Source organism: Gallinula chloropus (genome assembly GCF_964237585.1).
Source record: "Gallinula chloropus genome assembly, chromosome: 2".
NCBI lineage: Eukaryota > Metazoa > Chordata > Aves > Gruiformes > Rallidae > Gallinula > Gallinula chloropus.
In genome coordinates, this window is record NC_140086.1 from 18,171,329 (window position 1) to 18,192,411 (window position 21,083).

General features: G+C 35.9%; 1 protein-coding gene across 3 annotated transcripts in view; it reads left to right on the forward strand.

The window, feature by feature from the left end:
* CSMD3 (CUB and Sushi multiple domains 3) overlaps nt 1-21,083 on the forward strand; it is a gene marked incomplete at its 5' end in the record, with an annotated part of 624,550 nt that overhangs the window by 385,169 nt on the left and 218,298 nt on the right. For all 3 annotated transcript variants that reach the window (XM_084280272.1, XM_084280273.1, XM_084280274.1), the window contains 4 exons: nt 727-843; nt 7,195-7,410; nt 8,038-8,226; nt 17,380-17,549. In XM_084280272.1, the coding sequence (XP_084136398.1) occupies nt 727-843; nt 7,195-7,410; nt 8,038-8,226; nt 17,380-17,549 (692 nt within the window). The remainder of the gene's footprint in view (nt 1-726; nt 844-7,194; nt 7,411-8,037; nt 8,227-17,379; nt 17,550-21,083) is intronic.

Below are 21,083 nucleotides of genomic sequence, written 5' to 3' on the forward strand. Positions count from 1 at the left end.
CACTTCTAAAAATTACTCAATTTTCTCTTTCAAAAGCTCTGGAATAGAAAATGTAATAGTGAATTGTGAAGATATTTATGTCAGTGTTGTAAGAGGGCTTTTTTGTGTTTTGTATTAAATCAACCCGCAATTTAATTCTTATATTACTAAATTACTAATTACCTTTATGAAGTCATTAGCGATGCCACAGATTTATTCTTGTATTGGTGATTCTCATTATCACTTCCACTATACATATAGATACATATCCAATAATTACATACAGGAAAGGACATCATGCTTCCCTGCAATCATATTTTCAATCAGTAATTCTTCAACAGTGAGATCTGCTCTACACCATTTTAATTCTCCAGTCTTAGCTTCTGGCTGCAGTGATGCTGTTTCTCTCTGTGTCTTTTGCCTTCATATTCCAGCTGAACTCATGACTTTCACAGAGTCTCAAGAAAATGTGGAAAAAACAGCTAAGGAAACTAACTTTTTTTTCTTCTCTTTTTTTTTTTTTTTTTTTTCTGAGTACCTATAACAAAGCATGTTAGTTATTCATTGATTATATCATTTTTCATACTGTGTAAAAATGGTGATGTAGTTATATGTGGAATTACTGAATCATTTGACCAATTGTTTTTAAGTTGTTTTAAAGCCAGAAAGTTTTAAAGAATATTTTTCTTATATTTTCTTTCTAAAAAATTTATTTTAATATTTTATTATTTTCTTTGCTGTTTCTAGCTTTATGTGGTGGAGATGTTAGAGGACCTAGTGGAACAATTTTATCCCCTGGTTATCCTGACCTATATCCGAATTCACTGAATTGTACATGGACTGTGGATGTTACCCATGGAAAAGGTAAATAAATCCTTTTTTCTTTCTCACCTATTTTTTGAAAATATTTTTGAAAACATATTAGTCTATTATTCCGTGCTACACAAGTAGATCTAGGTTAACAGCAATAAATTAGGAATTGTGTTACTGAATTTTGGTTTTCTTCATGTTTTTTATAGTAATTCCAGATGTGGACTAGCCCCTAATGCTATCCACAGAAAAGAAATTTCCTTAGAGTTTATAATCCAAGAAATAGATAGTTGGGTATGTGCATGTTAATTATACAGGTGAAAGAGCTTTTTCTGTGTTGAGGAGGAAATGTCTTACCTTACTTAAAGAATAGAAAATCATAGAATCATCAAGTGGTTTGCTTTGGGGAGGACCTTAAGTATCATCAAATTCCAGCACCCCTACCATAGGCAGGGACACCTTCCAGAAGAACAGGCTTTACAAAGCCCCAGCCAACCTGGCCTTAAAGACTTCCAAGAATTGCAGAATCACAGCAAACACACATCCCTGCCAGAAGTTCTCCAAGTGAAGCTGGAAGTAGTCTTTGATACTTAGAGTTGGTATTAACAGAAGAACATGAAGTAAAGACAAGTACAGTTCTTATTCATATTATGGCATAAAAATTAAAAACAAAGAGAAGATTATGAGAGAGGAGTTGTTAAAAAGATTGCTTATTATGACTAGCTGTTAACAAGGATATGTCAGAAAGAAAAGTCCTATTATTTTGAAAAAAAAGAAACAATTTCACTTCACCGGGACACATTTTCGGGGTAGCAGCATATAGATGTAAGTTTTATACTTACTTATGGATTGAATAAGTAACATAGCTTAAAAATAAATGTAGAGGGGAGAATAACAAAGAATACAATTGGAGAGGTAGGAAAGGATTATAGAATAACTGATGACAGAAGCTGAGGATGGGAGACTTTCAAGAAATGGATGGTTACTACTTGAAAGGAGATTTCAGGATAAAGATACAATACTGGTTTTAACTTTTCTTTGAAAAAAGGTTCTTAGTAAGAGTTACTTCAAAGAAATATAAGACACACAGGAAGGGTTAGAAAATGCTTGTGACAAAAATAGAATTTGGGAATTACAGGTAACAACATTTCCTTGAAATATTGTGTCCTGCTTGCTTTCAGGTGAATGCTTTTACAACTACGTGAGAAGACCTAGTCAAGTGTTTAGATTTTTATTGGTATTTTATTTTAAATATGGTAGTACTCTTGTACTATGAGTGGAAAGGGCTAGAGAACCATAAGAATTTAATGTTGAGTGAAGGAGAGAAATAGATAGGTGTTATAAGAGAAATTGAATATAAATTGGGTGAGGTGGTAAGAACACAAGAGGAGAACTGCATCTGTAACACTGGAAATACAGACAGAGAAATGAAAGGGGGAAGAATGAAGACAAGCTGAGTTCTGAATTTCATCAGCTTTTTTTGTAAAGGCATGAAAATTGTGACAAAGAATACTAATGGTGTATTCCTCTAAGAAATATTTATAACACAAAAATCAGATTTCTTTCAGAGAAAACTGTACTGATCTGTGATACCCTTGTTCTGTTTTGTACAAATCACAGAATCATAGAATCGTAGGGGTTGGAAGGGACCTCGAGAGATCATCGGGTCCAACCCCCTGCCAAAGCAGCTCCCTAGCTTATATTGCACAGACAGGCGTCCAGACGGGTCTTGAATATCTCCAGAGGAGACTCCACCACCTCCCTGGGCAGCCTGTCCCAGGGCTCTGTCACCCTCACTGGGAAAAAGTTCTTCCGCATGTTGGTGCGGAACTTCCTGCGCTCCAACTTGCAGCCATTGCCCCTTGTCCTGTCTCCACAGACCACTGAAAAGGGGCTGGCTTTCCCAGGTTCCACCCTACATGTTCTGACAACAGTCTTATTTCCTCCAAAGTGGCCATCCCTTCCTTCCACTACCTGTAGACTCTCTTCTTCCACTTGAGTTTGCCCAGCAGTGCCCTGTTTACCCATAGAGGTCTTCTGCCACCATTTCTTGACTTCTTTCCCATTGGGATGCTCGGATTTGAGCTTGGATGAAGTGGACCTTCAATATGGACCAACCATCTTGGGCCCCTTTTCCTTCTAGTGCCATTTCCCATGGGGTTTCCCCCAGTAATTCTTTGAAGACACAAATGGTACTTAGTGTAAGAAAACTGTTAGCCCTGTAATTATTTAGTTTGCACCCTGTCCTAAAACCAATTGGTAACCATACCAGTCTTTATAGTCTGGGAATCAAAGAGAAGTAGCAAAGGGATAACAGTTTATTTTTGGGGAGTAATCCGTGACTGGATTCTACACTAGACACGAGCCCAGATTAATCCATATTTTCAAGGATTCTTGAAAGACATTTTATTAACACTTTCCTAAATTAAAAATGGGATTATGGAAGAAAGGGGGGGGTTTGGTTGGGTTTTTTTTTAATTAAATAGATTTTTAATTTATCTTTTTTTTCCTGAACCCTCAGCTAGAGAAGTACTTAAAAGTTGGGATAAATGCAAACTGACAGTCTCGGTGCAATTGCATTTACATGAGCCTATTGAAAAAGTCTACCATATATGCTGAGAATTCTTAGAAAACAAATATTCAGTAATAATATATACAGGAAAAGAGGGTAATAAACATGAACTTTTATAAGTACACTCATACTTGCATAGACATATATTGATACTATTGATACAAGCATATTTTTATTTCTCTCAGTAAATTTTATATTATATTATAGGAATGTTATTAAGGAAAAAAATTACCAAATATGAGTGCTACACTGTAATTTGACTTGGGCATTTTGATTCTAATCTGCTGGAAGCAATTTAAGGGCCAGGACTGTCTGTGAGTAAAGGAAGGAAATACAGAATTTTGTTCTTGTTGGCAAAAAAAATATCTATTTAATCTTTTCCTGTAGTATTGCTACTGCATGAGTAAAATAGTTCTCCTTTTATGAAAATAAGTCACAGGCTTACTTAGTTTAACTTTAAACTTCTAACATTAAAGCTCTATGTGTGAGTAAGCTAGTCCATTAGGCCACCTCTGTATTTAATGGACAAATGCATATATCTCCAGGATATGAGTCATCTCATGCTGAAAAAAGTATCTAAAGTAGATAGAATGAACCATCCTCTGAAGGTACCTATTTATCTCTGTCATCTGATGTCCATGGGGTTTATATAGTCCCCAATGAATTGTCAATGGGGAGACTGAGTAACTAAGTTTTAGATAACTACCACTGGGAAAATTAATTCCATACACATAAATGGCTTATTTCAGAGTAAGGGATAAAAACTTTGTTCTGGAAAACTTTTTCTGATATATTTCCTGTCCACTATAATTCTAACTTCACAATCTCACGGAAAATCTTCTACTGTCCATTAACTAGTGATAAGATTTAAAAAAATCTTTAGCTTTTTTTTTTTTTTCTTTTTTTACTAAGTAAGATATTTTCATGTTGGACTGTCTTGAAAATGTATGTAACTTATTGCTCCAGCATGCTGTAGAGTACTTTTTTAAACAGCTTCACACTGCTCTTATAAAATAGAGGTATTTAAATGCATGGTTAGTTAAGATTTTTAATTTACATCTGTATATGTTGTATTGCTAAAAAAACAGTTTCTGTGTTGTTCTATACCGTCTTAAATAACACCTGCAGTGTGTGTGTATATATATATAAAAAAATAATTTTTACAGTTAACTTGTGTCTAAATTTATCAAACCCTGGAAGGATTTTTCATTTGCATTATGTGGACCAGCATTATCATTCTCAAATGTCCATGAAAACTTGATATAATTTTATCTTATTTAAAAAATTTTTAAAAAGTTTACTAAGGAAGCATCTATCATGACCGTAACTATTACTGTATTTTGTCTATGGTTAGAATGCAATTCAATATATGGTGAAATGAAATTTGTGGAGTATGAACAGAATATTTTACACCCTTTACCATACAGAACAGTGAATTTACCTATCCCTCAACTATCTGGATTGTAATTTTGAGAAATTACATTAGAGTGCTATGTCTTCCTGTCTTCATTTTGGATTTTAAGTATTCCCCTTGTAAAGAAAGGGACTTGTGAGACAGAATAAGGAGCAATCTACCTGAATGTATCTTTTCTCTGGAGAAGACACAATCTGTGAAGCAGCATATATTAATGTCATTAGAATATTTTCTGAAGAAAACTAAATTGTACAGCTACTGCTGGGATATACTTCGGGGTTTTGCTTAGAAATGTCATGGCAATCTAGAAAATTGATTAAAAGATTCCCTTGAGTTAAACCTTGAGTTTGGTGTTTGAACAATATTCAGTGAAACTCAGCTGTGATTCAGAAGAATTCCATTATTTTGGGTTACCACCCTATTATTTTCTTTGGTATTTCTCATTTTGTTGTTGCAGTATTCATGCATGCATAAAAATGTCCAAAATTAATTTTGAGTTCAGTAAGAGCAACAAATACTGCCCCAATTTCTGGTTCATTCAGTGTATATTTAATTTTTCTTAAGAACTCTTTTCATGTCAGATCAATACTGTCTTTCTATGGAATAAAGTTTTTAAGAGTTTAGCCATCACAAATTTATATGCGCTATGTCATTAAAAGCCAAATTATTGGCTTTGGTCATATACATATTAAGAATTTTAAAAGTTCAGAATAGATTTATTGAATCATACAGGTAAACCCAATCTAGAGCTCTGTCTCTGAGATCCAAGGGATTTCTCTTGTTACTCTCAAGTGTGTCCAGCTGACGAGACTAAGTATGTATTTCAAAGATGCCAATGTGTACTTATACATATGTAGATGGTCACAAAGACTAACACAGAGAGAGACAAGTCACTTTATTGGTACACACAGAAGTGACAGCAGCACTGAAACAGACATGAACGTCACAGGCAGAGAAATGCTATTTCTCTGTTTGGGCTGATGGGAACAGGGCTTTGCTAGGAGTGACAGAGTCAGAGACTTAGAATCATAGAATTGTAGGGGTTGGAAGGGACCTTGAGAGATCATTGGGTCCAACCCCCCTACCAAAGCAGCTCCCTAGCAGATATCACTCAGATAGGCGTCCAGGCGGGTCTTGAATATCTCCAGAGAAGGAGACTCCACCACCTCCCTGGGCAGCCTATTCCAGTGCTCTGTCATCCTTACTGGGAAAAAGTTCTTCCGCATGTTGGTGGGGAACTTCCTGTGCTCCAACTTGCAGCCATTGCCCCTTGTCCTATCTCCACAGACCACTGAAAAGGGGCTGGCTGATTCTCCCTGCATTACCTGCTTCAGATAATTATAAACTTTAATTAGGTCCCCCCCCTTAGTCTTCTCTTCTCAAGGCTGAACAGTCCCAACTTACTCAGCCTTTCCTCATAGGGGAGATGCTCCAGGCCCTTAACCATCTTCGTAGCCCTTCTTTGGACTCTCTCCAGGAGATCCCTGTCCTTTTTATACCAAGGAGCCCAGAACTGGACACAATACTCCAGGGGGGGCCTGACCAGGGCAGAGTAGAGGGGGAGGATCATCTCCTTTGACCTGCTGGCTACACTCCTCCTGATGCACCCCAGGATCCCATTGGCTCTCTTAGCCACCGAGGCACACTGCTGGCTCATGGCCAACCTGTCATCAACATCAACTTAGACATGCACATGCATGTGCTCCCACAGCCTTCAAGGTCCTGTCCCAGGAGTTGGACCCAGGTGCTGCACCCCTGTGACAGATGACCCTTTTTCCAATTTTTGGCCCCTGACCTCATTCTGCTCATGAGACAGTCCATGCTAATATCCATTAATGGTCACATATTTGCTTACACTCTGGACAGAGGACACATCTATACAAAAAAATAGTCAAGAACAGAATTTAAAAAGAATGGAGGAAAGGTTACAGGGCTTAGGTACAGGGATTAGTAAGAGAGGCTTAACTGTTTCCAATTTTGAGGACAGCTGTGAGGAGAAAAACAGTGATGTTGGGAGATGAGAAGCTGGACATGAGTTGGCAATGTGTACTTGCAGTCCAGAAAGCCAAATATGTCCTGGTCTACATCAAAAGAAATGTGACCAGCAGATCAGGGGAGGTGATTTTGCCCCTCTACTCCACTCTCATGAGACCACACCTGAAGTACTGTGTCCAGCTCTGAGGTTTTCAGCACAAGAAAGATATTGAGCTGTTGGAGTGCAAAAATGAAAGATAGTGTCAGAAGCAAAAGTCCCTGCTGCAAAGATATTTTAATATTAATGAAAAATACTATTTTTTAGAAAAAATGGATTATCTTAATTTTCTGAATCACAACAAATCATGCAATGCATGAATTTAATCCTTAATTACATTGATCTTAACAGTGTGATATATATGTCTAATTCTACTTTTTTTAATAGGAGTGCAGTTCACCTTCTACACCTTTCATTTGGAGGATCATCATGACTACTTACTAATAACAGAGAATGGCAGTTTCACACAGCCATTAGCACGTCTGACTGGTTCAGATCTTCCTTCACCAATCAATGCTGGTCTCTATGGAAATTTCAGGGCTCAGTTGCGCTTTATTTCAGATTTTTCAATATCATATGAAGGATTTAATATTTCTTTCTCTGGTAAGTACATATCTGCGATACCTGGCTCCTGTTTTTTTTTTTTCCAGTATTTTACATAAAGAGAAAAAAAAAGTTTAAAATTTTAAAAATAGAATTTATTTTGATTAATACATGTACTGAATCACGAAACTATATAAACTATATAAATTGTTTCTTAAGCAGAAAAAATGAAAACCAAGAAAACCACTGTGCCTCTGTAGAGACATTTCTGCTACGTGGTGAAGAAGATGGCAATAAACTGTAAAACGCATTGTCTAGCAAGAGAAAAAAATCTGATTTCAATCAGTGAAATTACAAATAATCCCATGTCAACTATCTAGGCTTTTATGATGTGCCATTGTTTTAATTTGTTTTATATACCTGGGGCATGTATGGCTCTTGCAGGAGTGACAAAGCATAATGTGTTATACATCTTTAAAATGTTGTAAATGTGTTCATTAGTCTTACTTTTTAATATGGTATAATTGCCAACTTAACATTTGTGCATTTATTTTGTTTTAAAATCTGAAATCTGTACTAATAGTAAGGTGGAAATACACATAAATTAGTAGACTGATAGATCACAAATGTGACTAATAGAAAAAAATGTTCTCACTCATACAAACCAACTTGCTCTCCTGTTTTCAGAGTATAATCTTGAACCTTGTGAAGACCCTGGGATCCCACAATTTGGTAATAGAATAGGATTTAATTTTGGAGTGGGAGATATTCTGACATTCTCGTGTTCATCTGGATATCGTTTAGAAGGAGCTTCAGAGATCATTTGTCTTGGTGGTGGCCGACGAGTATGGAGTGCACCTCTGCCAAGGTGTGTGGGTACGTGGTCAGCTGCTTTCATTTGCTTGTATGTGTAGTCATTGTCCATGGACTTGCAGATTTACAGCATGGAAAAGCATGGTAATACACCTCTTACTTTTTAATGTACTCTCATATTCTCCATATCTCCATATTCAAATTTATTTAATATTTTCTAAATATATTTAATATTTGAACTATCAGTGGACTTCATAGTCTATATTTGAAAGCATTTAAAATTAAGGGCACAATGCTTTCTCGTCTGATTTTGATTAATAACGTAGGAAAACTAGTTAAAAATTTGAATTAGCTTTTACAAGTTTAGATGCCTCATAACTGACTTTTTTGTTTCTTGTCAATGCAAGCTTCCAAGCAATACCTGTTTTACAGAATTGTGTAAATGTAGAACACTTGACCAAAGTTGTTTCATAAAACCAGGTCCATGTATAGGAGGAGTGCAGTCAACCTTCCTATATTGTTGTAGTTTTGTCCCATCCAGTAGCTGAGTACCATACAGCCACTGTGTCTAAGGGAAGGGAAGGGGAAGGGAAAGGAAGAGGAAAGAAAACCAAAGGCAAACCTTGTGGTTTAGGATAAGGACAGTTTGATGGGAAAGCAGAGTGAGAAAAATAACAGTGATAGGACTTTAGAGCAAAATATACAAAACTTGTGACACACAATGCCATTTCTCACCGTTCTGCACAACTCAGACCCTACAGCTCCTGTCCTGAAGCCAGACCATCCCCAAACAATGCATCGTGGAACCGTGCACTTCTCCCCCACCAGCCCCTTTTATGCTGCGATTAGTGTCATTAGTATGGGATACCCCTTTTGGCTAGTTGTCAGCACTGCTGTCATCCTAACTCCCAAACACAGTACTACAACAGAAAGAAAATTAACTCTATCTTAGCCAAACCCAGGGCATAGGTAAATTAGAGAATCATATCTTCAGAATATCAACAGAAAAGTGTTATTTTCTGGTTTTAAAATGATAGATAAGGTAACTGAGGGGAAAGACTTTCTGATGCGTTCTAAAACACTGTCTACCCATTTTAGAGGTAGCTTTGACTAGAAACCTAACTTTTAATGACTAATGTTCTTTGATCAGAATAGTTCCTAAATAACTTGATTTTCAGTGCTGTTGAGAACTGTTACAGCAACAACAAAATCTCTAAAGATAGGATAGTCCAGTGTCTATATGTTTTTATTTATTTAAGAATATATACGATATGGAAAAAGTTGTATATATGAAGATATATGTATCAATGTGCATTTGAAATATTTTATTTTTTTCATACATTATATGATAGGAAAAGCAGATTTCTTTAAGAATCTGATTATATAATACTGTTGATTGGTTATATGCTAACTCTAACCCAATGTTAGATACTACATCATAATCTTGTCCAAACTATTCCTATGCTTACCTTGTTGTAATAAATGTTTTGAATTTGGCATACTTGTAAGCAACAAAAGAGCATTAAGAATCTGAGTCAGCGTTGTACATAAATGAAAGTTATTTTTGTCTCTGGGTTAACAAATTTTTAGCCACAATACTAATGAATTGATGCACAGTTATGAAGACAGGTTAAATTTAAGTAATAGATTTCTAAAAGTGTTAGTATACTCAAAATGAATTGATAAATTATTTGTAAATAAGAATTTATGCAGAAGCATAAATGAAAAAAAATTGCTAGTTTTTAATGACACAAAAAATAATGATTATGTTTGTGTGTTTGGGGAGGGGGTGGTAGGAAAGAGAAAAGCTGAAACACAAAGAGTAAATTATTTTCTCCTTTAAAAATGAAAGTCACCACTAGAATGACTTAATCAGCCATTTGTCCCCATAAATAATAAGCCTTTGTCCATTCTATGCTTAATTTATATGCCATAGTAATGAAATTCTAACAATTGGAGAACAGAAATTCCTCTTGACTGTTTCTAGTGGATTCAGAAATTTCCATGTTGTTACTGTTGCTCATTTACCATTTTCTGCCAAAGTGATTCATGAACTTTAATGCTTCTGGTATCATATACAGTCTCATAGACAGACAAACTCAACTGGGAACCAACCACTGTTGATAGCATTTTTGTTCAGCTTGTTAATACAAGAATACAAGAAAGACACAGATTGGAGCAAGACTGGTGGTCTGTCACCAAGATAGCTGGAAGCTGGAGTACTGATCCAGCAGTGAAAGGTAAAAGAAATGTGTCTCTTCAGTCAGAAGAAGATTCAATTTTGTGAGAATGTAGTAGCAGTTCTCAGGAGTTCAAGGATGGAACAAGGTACTTCACAGTGTTTTATGACAGAAAGATGAAAGGAAAGGGCATAAATTGAAATAAGAGTTTCAGACTGGAAATAAATGAAACCTTATTCAAGGGAAATGTTAAATAGTGGAACATATGACTAAGAGGTTGTGTGGTTTCCATCCCTAGAGATTTCAAAAATCCAACTGGTTAAATCCTTGAACAACCTGATCTGACATCAGGGTTGAGCCTTCTTTGAATCGGAGGCTGGAGTAGAGACCTCCTAAGGTCCCTTCCAGATTGAGTTTGACGATGTTCTTGATCCTATATCCTCTATAGGATCCTATATGGTGTTTTTGATTATTCAGATCACTTAAATTGCTTGAAATTTACCATGTGGTTAAATAAAATAATCGTCATTTTGGTAATACATGTTTACAAGTTTATGAATTAATTCTCTCTTTTAGTTATACGTACGTATCTGTTATTTTCTTTACCTATAAAATGTCAAGATTCATAGCTCAATGATGTATTTTAGAACTAAACAGTTTTTAACAGAAGTTTACTACAAAGGTGACTTAAATGTGTTGTAACTTTTGATTTGTGGACGGTAAATAAACAAGAATATGGTAACTGGGGAAATGTACCTACCGAATCTATGAATTATTTCAGATTGTCAGTGGATCATCACAGGATGATCTTCTGTTGTCTTTGCTGTGTTTCTGGTGCCACATAGTCAAAAGAACAAGATGAGCAACAGAAGGCACATTTGCCATACGTGAGATTGGTCTGCTTGACATGGTGCAGAGAATCTTGGAAATGCATACCTACACCAGGTTTCCAGTCAACTGAGAATATTTAAGATAGTAATTATTCCCTCTGTAATTTCTTCAAGTACAGAAAAAACAATACTGTCTATTTATGAAACTAGGTTTTATACCTATTTCATTATGCCATTCTATAATAATGGCTGACTAAAGGTCCAGCCTAATAACCACAATGTTAACATTTGAAAATTCTATTGTATTAATAATCTCTGACTTATTCCCAGTATGGTTTTGTTTTCTTTGCAAACTAAGAAAATAATAGATCATCCTCTTCTGTATAATCATTTGTATATCAGGAAATTATCACATGTACATAGCTGGGACATTTTTTAACTTGTCAAAACTCTGGGTAAATGATCACTCTTCATCTCCCTCTTTTACCACAGGCACACATAGAAAAAGGGTTAATCTACCAGGAGAGCTGTCAGGTTTCTGATTCTGTTATACTGTGTGATATTTATTTATGATGAGATATTATCTGTGTTTGTGAGCCTCAGAGGGTATTTCTACCTGGCATTTCTGTCATTTCTATCTATTGGGCAACATATCCTAGCATTATTTAACACTCACACTCAATTTATGGAGAAGATGGCGGGGGGGGGGGTGTGTGTGGAATGCTTTCCCTGTCTCTTTTTCCTTTAGGATTGTTACAGCATCTGTGGAGAACTTTGACTATCCCTGGGATGTTCAAACCAGTATATGGTTCTTGCTCACTCTCCTGAATGTCTTTTTAGTCGTATGTGTTACTAGCAACAGTTTCAAGAATATTGCCAAGAGATCTTCCCTGGGGCTGAAGGGTCAGGGGTGGCATGGCATATGGGAGGGCATGAGCAAATGCCTAGACAAGACAAACAGGTCCATAGGAACTGTGGGTACCCAAACCCCAGAAACTGACACTATAGCTGAGCCAGAAAGAACCCTTAAAACAGGCAGTGTAGCTGATCAGACCTCAGAGAGTGCAGCTCCTCCAACCCCTGTAACAAGTACCACAGCTACTCAAACCTCAGACTGCAGCTCTGCCAGTCTCCATGGAAAGCATCATGGCTACTCAAACTGGTTGGCTTTCCGGCCAGCACTGTAGCTGGGCCGGAAAGCCAACCAGTACAATATCAGTCCCCCATATACTGAAGGAGAAATACATGAAGAAATCTGACTGCATCATAAAAAAGATGATGAACTGGGACCATCAGAAGAACCTGAAGAAGCGGCAATGCTAGAGTTTACAACCCCATCTTTGTCCTTGAGTGAGCTGAGAGACATGAGAAATTATTGCATCTGCCTTCGAGGGGAGCACATCATCACCTGGCTACTCTGATGCCGGGATAAAGGGGCCATCATCCTGGAATTAGAAGGCACGTAGGCCAAGCAGCTGGGATCCCTGTCCAAAGAAGGGGTTATTGACAAGGTGATTGGAAAGCAGTTGTAAGCCCTTAGCCTCTGGAGGTGACTTCAGTGAAGTGTAAGGGAAAGGTTCCCAGTCATTGAAGATGTTTTGTGTCAGCCAGGCAAGTGGACAAACGTGGAGCAGTACTTGGAGTTAGCTGTGCAAGAGATGGTTTACTATGATTCTGATGACTTACAGGGAGTGAGTGAGCAGCATGTGGTGGTCAGCCACTGTTTGGGGCTGAACCAACATATATACTAATACTATTTAATTTACAGATATATATTCAATACAGATATATATATATATTTCAAATTAAGATGTAGGGAATAAAAGAAATTTTGAAATGAGGAATTAATAAATAAAAATCCCTAATATTCAAATAAGAATCAAATATTCATTACTGAATTTTGAAGGGTAAATTGCTCAAAAGATGGCTTTATCTGAATTCCATAGGGCTTTATGCTGGGCAGGAATAATTTTTCCAACAAGTCTTTTCTACAAATGCAGGAATATTTCCCATATTTCTGTTTATTTAGCTGGTTCTGGTAATTGATTGAAGTCATAGAATCATAGAATTTTAATTTGAATTGCTGTGTTGAATTTGCTGTGTTTTGGTATCTAAGTAAACGTTTCTTTTCAATACATGTAAAACATAATTAATAATATAAAAATCATACAAAGAATTGATAAATTAAAACCATAATTTCTGGAAAATTCTGTATTTGTTTAAATATGCACTCTCATTATTAGCAGGAAATAATATAAAATATTTTATTCCTTAAAGAATAGTTTTCAATTGGTTAAAATAGCCAAGCAGATCCATTTCTATTCCCTGGTTACAATAACAATGGCATTTTACATGATTACAGACTTTAAATACACTAATAAACAGTAGTTCAAACTCCTCTGTTTTGTTATGTAAATGTGAAATGAACACATATTCATAGCCAAAATAATACCTTGTTATATCAATGTTTCCCTTTTATTATTTTTCATTGAGTTTTTGTTTATTTTCCTTTTTAATATTGAAATAATTCTGTAGTTCTAGGAAATTCCACAATGATATATTTCTATCTTACTGTTACATCCCAGTACTTTATATAAGGCGGAACTAAAGGTTTTGTGGAAACATAGCTGAATGTTGGAATATTTTCCCAGGTTTTGGTTTATTTTGATTTGTTTTTTTTTCCCTACAAACAAAGTCTGTATGGTAGCTTCAACTGAAATAAAGTGGATTAAAAAAAAAACAACCAATCAACAACAATAACAAAAAACCCCAACAAAACCCGCTAAAAACTTTGTCACTAACCCCCCCTGAATTTCATTTCTGTTTATTTACTAAAATGAAACGTTAAGGCAGTGCAGAAATGCTTATAATTCTTGATAACAGGTTTAAACATGTTTTTAAAGGCTGGTTACAGACTTTCTGTTTCTCTCCAGTATTTCCTTTATTTCTGAAATAATGTTTTGCCCCTTCTTTTCTCTCTTCTATATTTCCTTCTTTACACTGTTTCTCTTAATTTTTTTCCGGATTTTCCTCGAGTCTTTTTTTGCTGTCACTCAGTGCAATGCCTGTTAAAATTCTCTTCCAAACTCTTCAAGCAAATTACGTATGTTTAACAATGGTATTTATTTTTTTTACTCAGCACTTAACTCTGCATAAAAGTATTCTGGTGTTTTCTGATTTATTTATAGCATTAACATCAAAGAATAGAAGGCAACCTTAGGTTGTTTAAGCAACATAGCTGTCTGTTCATGCTTACAAATAGCCATAGAGATTGGAAAATCTTATAATATTAGTTACACATCTTGCTCATTTCATTCTGTACTTATTCAGAATTATACTGTTTCTTTGTGTCTGTGTGTATGTGTGCATTTGGTGTTTTGGATTTTTTTAGAATTCTGAGTAATAATTTGTGCTGACAGGAGGCAATTAGAGATGCAAGGGACTAACTTGATTTTGTGAGGCTCCCCCTGAGAAATTACAAGGGGGGTTGCTGTTGAAGGCTGCAATGCATGCTTACATGGAACTTTAATGATACAAGTGATGACAGGTTGGCCATGAGCCAGCAGTGTGCTTCGGTGGCTAAGAGAGCCAATGGGATCCTGGGGTGCATCAGGAGGAGTGTAGCCAGCTGGTCAAAGGAGGTGATCCTCCCCCTCTACGCTGCCCTGGTCAGGCCCCACCTGGAGTATTGTGTGCAGTTCTGGGCTCCTTGGTACAAAAAGGACAGGGATCTCCTGGAGAGAGTCCAGAGAAGGGCTATGAAGATGATTAAGGGCCTGGAGTATCTCCCCTATGAGGAAAGGCTGAGTAAGTTGGGACTGTTCAGCTTTGAGAAGAGAAGACTAAGGGGGTACCTAATTAAAGTTTATAATTATCTGAAGCAGGTAATGCAGGGGGAATCAGCCAGCCCCTTTTCAGTGGTCTGTGGAGATAGGACAAGGGGCGATGGCTGCAAGTTGGAGCACAGGAAGTTCTGCACCAACATGCGGAAAAACCTTTTCACAGTGAGGGTGACAGAGCACTGGAATAGGCTGCCCAGGGAGGTGGTGGAGTCTCCTTCTCTGGAGATATTCAAGACCCGTCTGGACGCCTATCTGAATGATATGTCCTATGGAGCTGCTTTGGCAGGGGGGTTGGACCCAATGATCTCTCGAGGTCCCTTCCAACCCCTACAATTCTATGATTCTAAGTGAATGTTATGGGAAACATTCCTTTATGTGTTGGTTTTTGAGACTACTGTTACTAAACTTTTTTTTAATCTTTTCTGCTGACACAAGCGTTGAGATTATAGAGACAATCACAGAATGGTTAGGTTCGGAAGGGACCTTTGTAGATCATCTAGTCTATCCCCCTGCCATGATCAGGGACTTTCACTAGATCAGGTTGCTCAAAGACCCACCCAGCAGTGCCTTGAACACTTCCAATGATGAGGCATCCACAACTTGAAACACAAGATCCTCCCTCCCTATTAAGAGAAAAAATACAATCAGATTGATTAATATGACATGAGCAATTTCCTTATTCTTAACAGAAAGCATGTCCTGGTTCTCAAATACTACTTAAAAACATCCAACAGTTGGTTCACTGCTGCTTTTTTTTTTTTTTTTTCCAGTGGCTTTGAATTACAGTTCTGACAAAATCAGAGTTGTTGGATCAACTTAATACCATAAATACCTTGTGCCTTTTGACTTTTCTACCTCTCTGGAATGGGAAAGAATATCCTGCAACCTTGAAATCACAATAATCATACTCCTATGTATTGTAATTCAAACTAACCTATACATCTTCAGAGTAGCAGATACCCATTTTTTTGAGAATAAAATAAAAGGATAGGTGTGATCATGTGGACTAGAAGGTTTTCTACTTCTGGCTAGGTTATGTGTATCCAACTGTTTAAAACAAAGTGACGACACCTGAATTATTTGAGCAATTCTTCTGCATAGCTCTTGACTTAAACATAGTCACCTAGTATTCTGCTTTGAACTGTGCCTAATTTGGCTTTCTGCATGGAGTTTTTTATATGTGTACAGAAAATACTTCATCAATGACTTATTTTAATGTAATATACAAATTTCATATAGAAAATATGTATTCAATATACTGGATATCTTTTAAACAATTTGGTAAGGAAATTATAATAATGCTAATAAATTATAATAGCTCTTAAAATAGGTGCCATAGATTGTTTAATCATATTTTCAAACCATTAAAAGTACCATATAGTTTTGCACTATACAGTTTCTTATTCTGTGAAATTATAAACCAATTTATTCCCCAAGTTAAAATAAATAGGTTGCATTTTCATGAGAATTGGTAAAATAAATGGAAATTACATTGAAATTATCTTGGAAACAACCATAAACCAAGAAAATTCAGTGCTGTGGTTAAATTTAAATTTAGTCTAAATCTGCTAGAGAGGAAATGCTCTTGTCCTTGCACTACAATGACCACATAGCAATACTAAACAAAAAAGGAAGGAAAGAATTGTAATATTTTGTCATTGTTAATTGACATCTTTGTGTGTGTGTTATTGAACTTAATTACCAAAGTCCTCAGTTATTAAGTTTCTTTTTTTTGAATAATAACAGTATTGCTTGGAAAAACTTTATTTTTTTTTTATTTTTAACTCTTGATCTTAAACTTATTCCATTCCATTTTCTTTCCTTCTTCCTATCCCAGGAATAACTTTTTCTACTGGAGTTTATACTATTTACTGTATTATTTATTTTAGTAAATTAATATTAGAGAAACATTCTCTTTTTTTCATTAATCTGTGTGAAAATGTGTATATCTGCATGTACATATTTATATGCATGAATGTATATATAAATTTATACACATAAAATTTTCTATAATAACTTACAATTCTTTATGAATTTCTGTGTTGGAGAAATAAAACCAAATCTATTCACTCCTAAACAATATTAAAAAAAGATCCCTAAAAACATTATAATTATGTAATGTGCTATTAATATGATTGTAGCTTTTCATATTATTTAACATACTTTTAATGAAGTATTACAGAAATTTAGAATTATTGTTGTAACCCTCAGTGATTTTAATGAACATATAATTAGAACTAGATTTTAGATAGAAATAAATGTTAATATGTTGAACTATATTGCATTGCATTCCCATTATCACATTTATTTCAAATATTTATGTTTTCTACTAAAATCTACCTTAACATTTTCTTTTACTTACAGCTGAATGTGGAGCCTCCACGACAAATAATGAAGGAATTTTATTGTCCCCTAATTATCCTCTTAATTATGAAAACAACCATGAATGTATTTATAGCATTCAGGTACAAGCAGGGAAAGGAATCAATATTTCTGCCAGAACATTTCACTTAGCCCAAGGAGATGTTCTTAAGGTATGTAATCATGTAACTTGTGTTTTCTTAACTTGTAGTTCCTTGTATAATTGACGTTTTTCTGTCTCTCATGGCACAGTATTGAATAAGTTTAACGTAAACTTCTCTTAGAAAATATGAATCTAAATCTGTTCCATTTCTAAAAAGTTAAAAATTAGACAAGCTGGGGTGTTTCCATAATATGTTCTTTAAAACATACATTTTTCTGACCATGTATGATTAAAAAAGAGATTATAACTGTAAAGTGAATGTTGTCTTAATAAGTATTTGCATGCTATTCTTATTGTTAAATATTCATCAATTCATTTTATAAATTCTATAAATTCTGTTTTCTTCCTTAGAATCGTCATAACTTGAGCTGTGACCTGAATATAGTAAACATTATAGCCGGAAGCTTAATTAGTCTATAGTCTACTTACTATATTTTGTAATTGAGGATTACACTTTAAACACCTCTAATATTGTGTATTATGTAATGTAACATTTCCTGCAGAATTATAATCACAGCAGTTATATGTGAAGAGAATTTTTGCATTAAACAAAGAAACAACCATGAGAAAATTAGGATACTAGAACCTTTCAGACTTTTATACAGTAATTTCACCCTATAAATTCTGTAGCATTTATTTTTATTTGTTCATAGCTTTTATTACTGTATTCCCCTGGTATAGTCTTTGGGGATGAATGGCTGTAAAGCGAACTGGCAGAAAAGGACCTGGGGGTGTTGGTCAGTATTTGACTGAACATAAGCCAACAGTGTGCCCAGGTGGCCAGGAAGGCCAACAGCATCCTGGCTTGTATCAGAAATTGTGTGGCCAGCAGGACTAGGAAAGCATTTGCACTCTTTACTCAACACTGGTAAGGCCACATTTTGAGTACTGTGTTCAGTTTTTACCCCCTCGCCACAGTGAAGACATTGAGGTTCTGGAGCGTGTCCAGAAAAGGGCAACAAAGCTGATGAAGGGTCAAGAGAACAAGTCGAATGAGAAGCAGCTGAGGGGGATAAGGAGCCTCAAGGGAGGCCTTATTGTGCTCTCTGCAATTGTCTGAAAGGAGTCTGTAGCCAGGCGGTGTCACAGTCCACAACCTGGACAAGACTTAGTTTGTCAGAGGTTAAACCCCCTTGTATTCCAACCGAACCTCAAATCGCTCTGGGTGGCTGGGGGCGGCTGAGCTTAATCGCTGAGTGACATCCAATTACTAGGTGCTTTATCGTGATAAATTCTCAATAAGTCCTCAATTCAGTTCTCAGAGAACAGAATTAAGACTCAAAATGGAGTCAAGGTAGAGAGAGAGAGAGGAAGAGAGAGAGATAGAGGAAGGGAGAGAGATTTGGGGGTGGGGGGTAGGGGTATATCTACCACCATGGCGCTACGTCATTCTGTCCAATGGCAGAGTGTTCTTCAGTGTCTCTGGGTCCGATGGAAGGGGAGAGCGTTCCCTTGTTTGTCCCTCGATGTGTTCCTTCTGCGTTGCTTCCCCTTCGTTCGCGTTGCTTCCTTTTCCTGGCAGAATGCTCTCTTTTTGTAGTCCTCCTTTGTATCGCCACAAGCTTCCACCTGCTTGTGGGAAGGCTTCAGTGTGGATGACGGTGGTGGTGATGTAGTGTGCTAGGAATGAGTTTTGGTTAGGTGAGAGTTAAAAAAGAGGGGGGACAGTTCTGTTGGCAATTTTTAAGACGTATTTCCAGTACCTTACAGGCGGGTGATGCTTTCTTCTCCCAAGTAACAAGTGATAGGTCAAGAGAAAATGTCTTCAAGTTGTGCCAGGTGAGGTATTGTGGATATTAGTAAAAATTTCTTCACCAAAAGGGTTGTGCATCATTAGAACAGGCTGCCTAGGGAAGTGGTTGGGTCATCATTCCTAGAGGGATTTAAAAGATGTGTAAATGCGGTGATCAACATTGTGGTTTAGTGGTGGGCTTGGCATTGTTAGGTTAACCAGTAGACTTGACCTTAAAGGTCTTTTCCAACCGAAGTGATTCTATGATCAGCCAACTACATGTTTAAAGCTGATGATGATCAGGGTGAATGTCTGTTAGCGCGCGTGCGTCATCTAAATGTAATAAAATATCTGTAAAAGGCATTACATAATTGTCTAATTTTTGAGAATTCTCAATTTATTTAAATGTGCCTCTCTGAAATCAAAGGAGCATGAAGTACCATGCCAATCATGCTTAATTAAAAAAAAGGTTTTCTGCCATATTTTGCCATGTAGTTATTAGAATGAGAAGGATTATGGAAAGACATATTTCTAAGACACAGTTATGATTAATGCTGGATTTTATGTCATCTTACTTTAGCATTTGGTTAGGATTTCTATCATTAGTTGTCAGACACAGACCCTTCCATAAAATGGGTTAATTATACCTAAGGCATAAGCAGCCCTAAGCAACCAATGTAGTATGAAATCAAGCAGCAAGAAGAAAAAAAAAAAAAACCCAAAGCAAACAGAATGGTTTTAAATAAAAGTAAGCAGCATGTTTTTCTTAAAATTAAACGCAAGCAAAATGAAAAAAACAAAGGTTATCAGATATCCAGGATGCACAGGTATGTCTATTTTTTTTTAGCCTGACTGCTTGCTTACTAAGTAGATATCTTTTAATTTTTATATTGATTAATACAGAAATATTCAATTTGAAAGATGCTTAGTATTTATTAAGATATAAACAGCATGGCAAAAAACAAACACCTCCCTCCCCCCGGTTATTCAAGTTACTGTTAAAACTTCAAGAAGATGTATGCAGGCATGTAATTTTAACATTTTTGGAATTTCTTAATGAAGCGGAAAAATTAGTGAACCTATAAGATCTTTTAATTAACCAATGTTAGCATAAGTATTAAAGTAATGTTTTACATTTGAACTTGGTTGCTTATCCATCCAAATTCCCATCCTGATATTTCTGTCTACAGTTTTTATGCCCGTCTAATAAAATTATACGGCTGTATTTTCCTCAAGACTTTTTAGGTGGAAAACATTTAACTCTGCTATCGTAGTGTAAAAGTTATAGCATTGTAGAGAGGGAGCAACAGTTATATAAGGATAAACTTACACACACACATATATAATATGAATATAAAGAAATTAAATTTTTTTCTTCTTATTTAATGCATGTATGACTTGGGAAAGATCTAGCACTAACGATTTCTCAAGTGCCATTTCAGCAATGTGCACTACAGATGTTCAACTTTAAAGATAAAATGTTAACTGAGAGAATTATAAAATTAAATTCTACATTAATATTACTTCTCAGTTAATGTGAACTTAAGAGTAATGCCAAATTAATTATAAATGGAGAAAGGACAACACACAGCTGGAAATGTCAGTTGAAGAAATATTTGTTTTGTTTTGTAGGTGTCTGTCTTAGATGAAAGTGATAGTGTTTTTAAGTTATTAATCTTAATTATAATAATGAGTTGACGTTGTTCCCCATCTATTGAAACAAAGCTGCAAGAAGTATTTTTTATTATGATTATCACTTTTTCAGCCTATCTGACACTGGAACTGTAGAATGGATTGGATTGAAAGGGACCT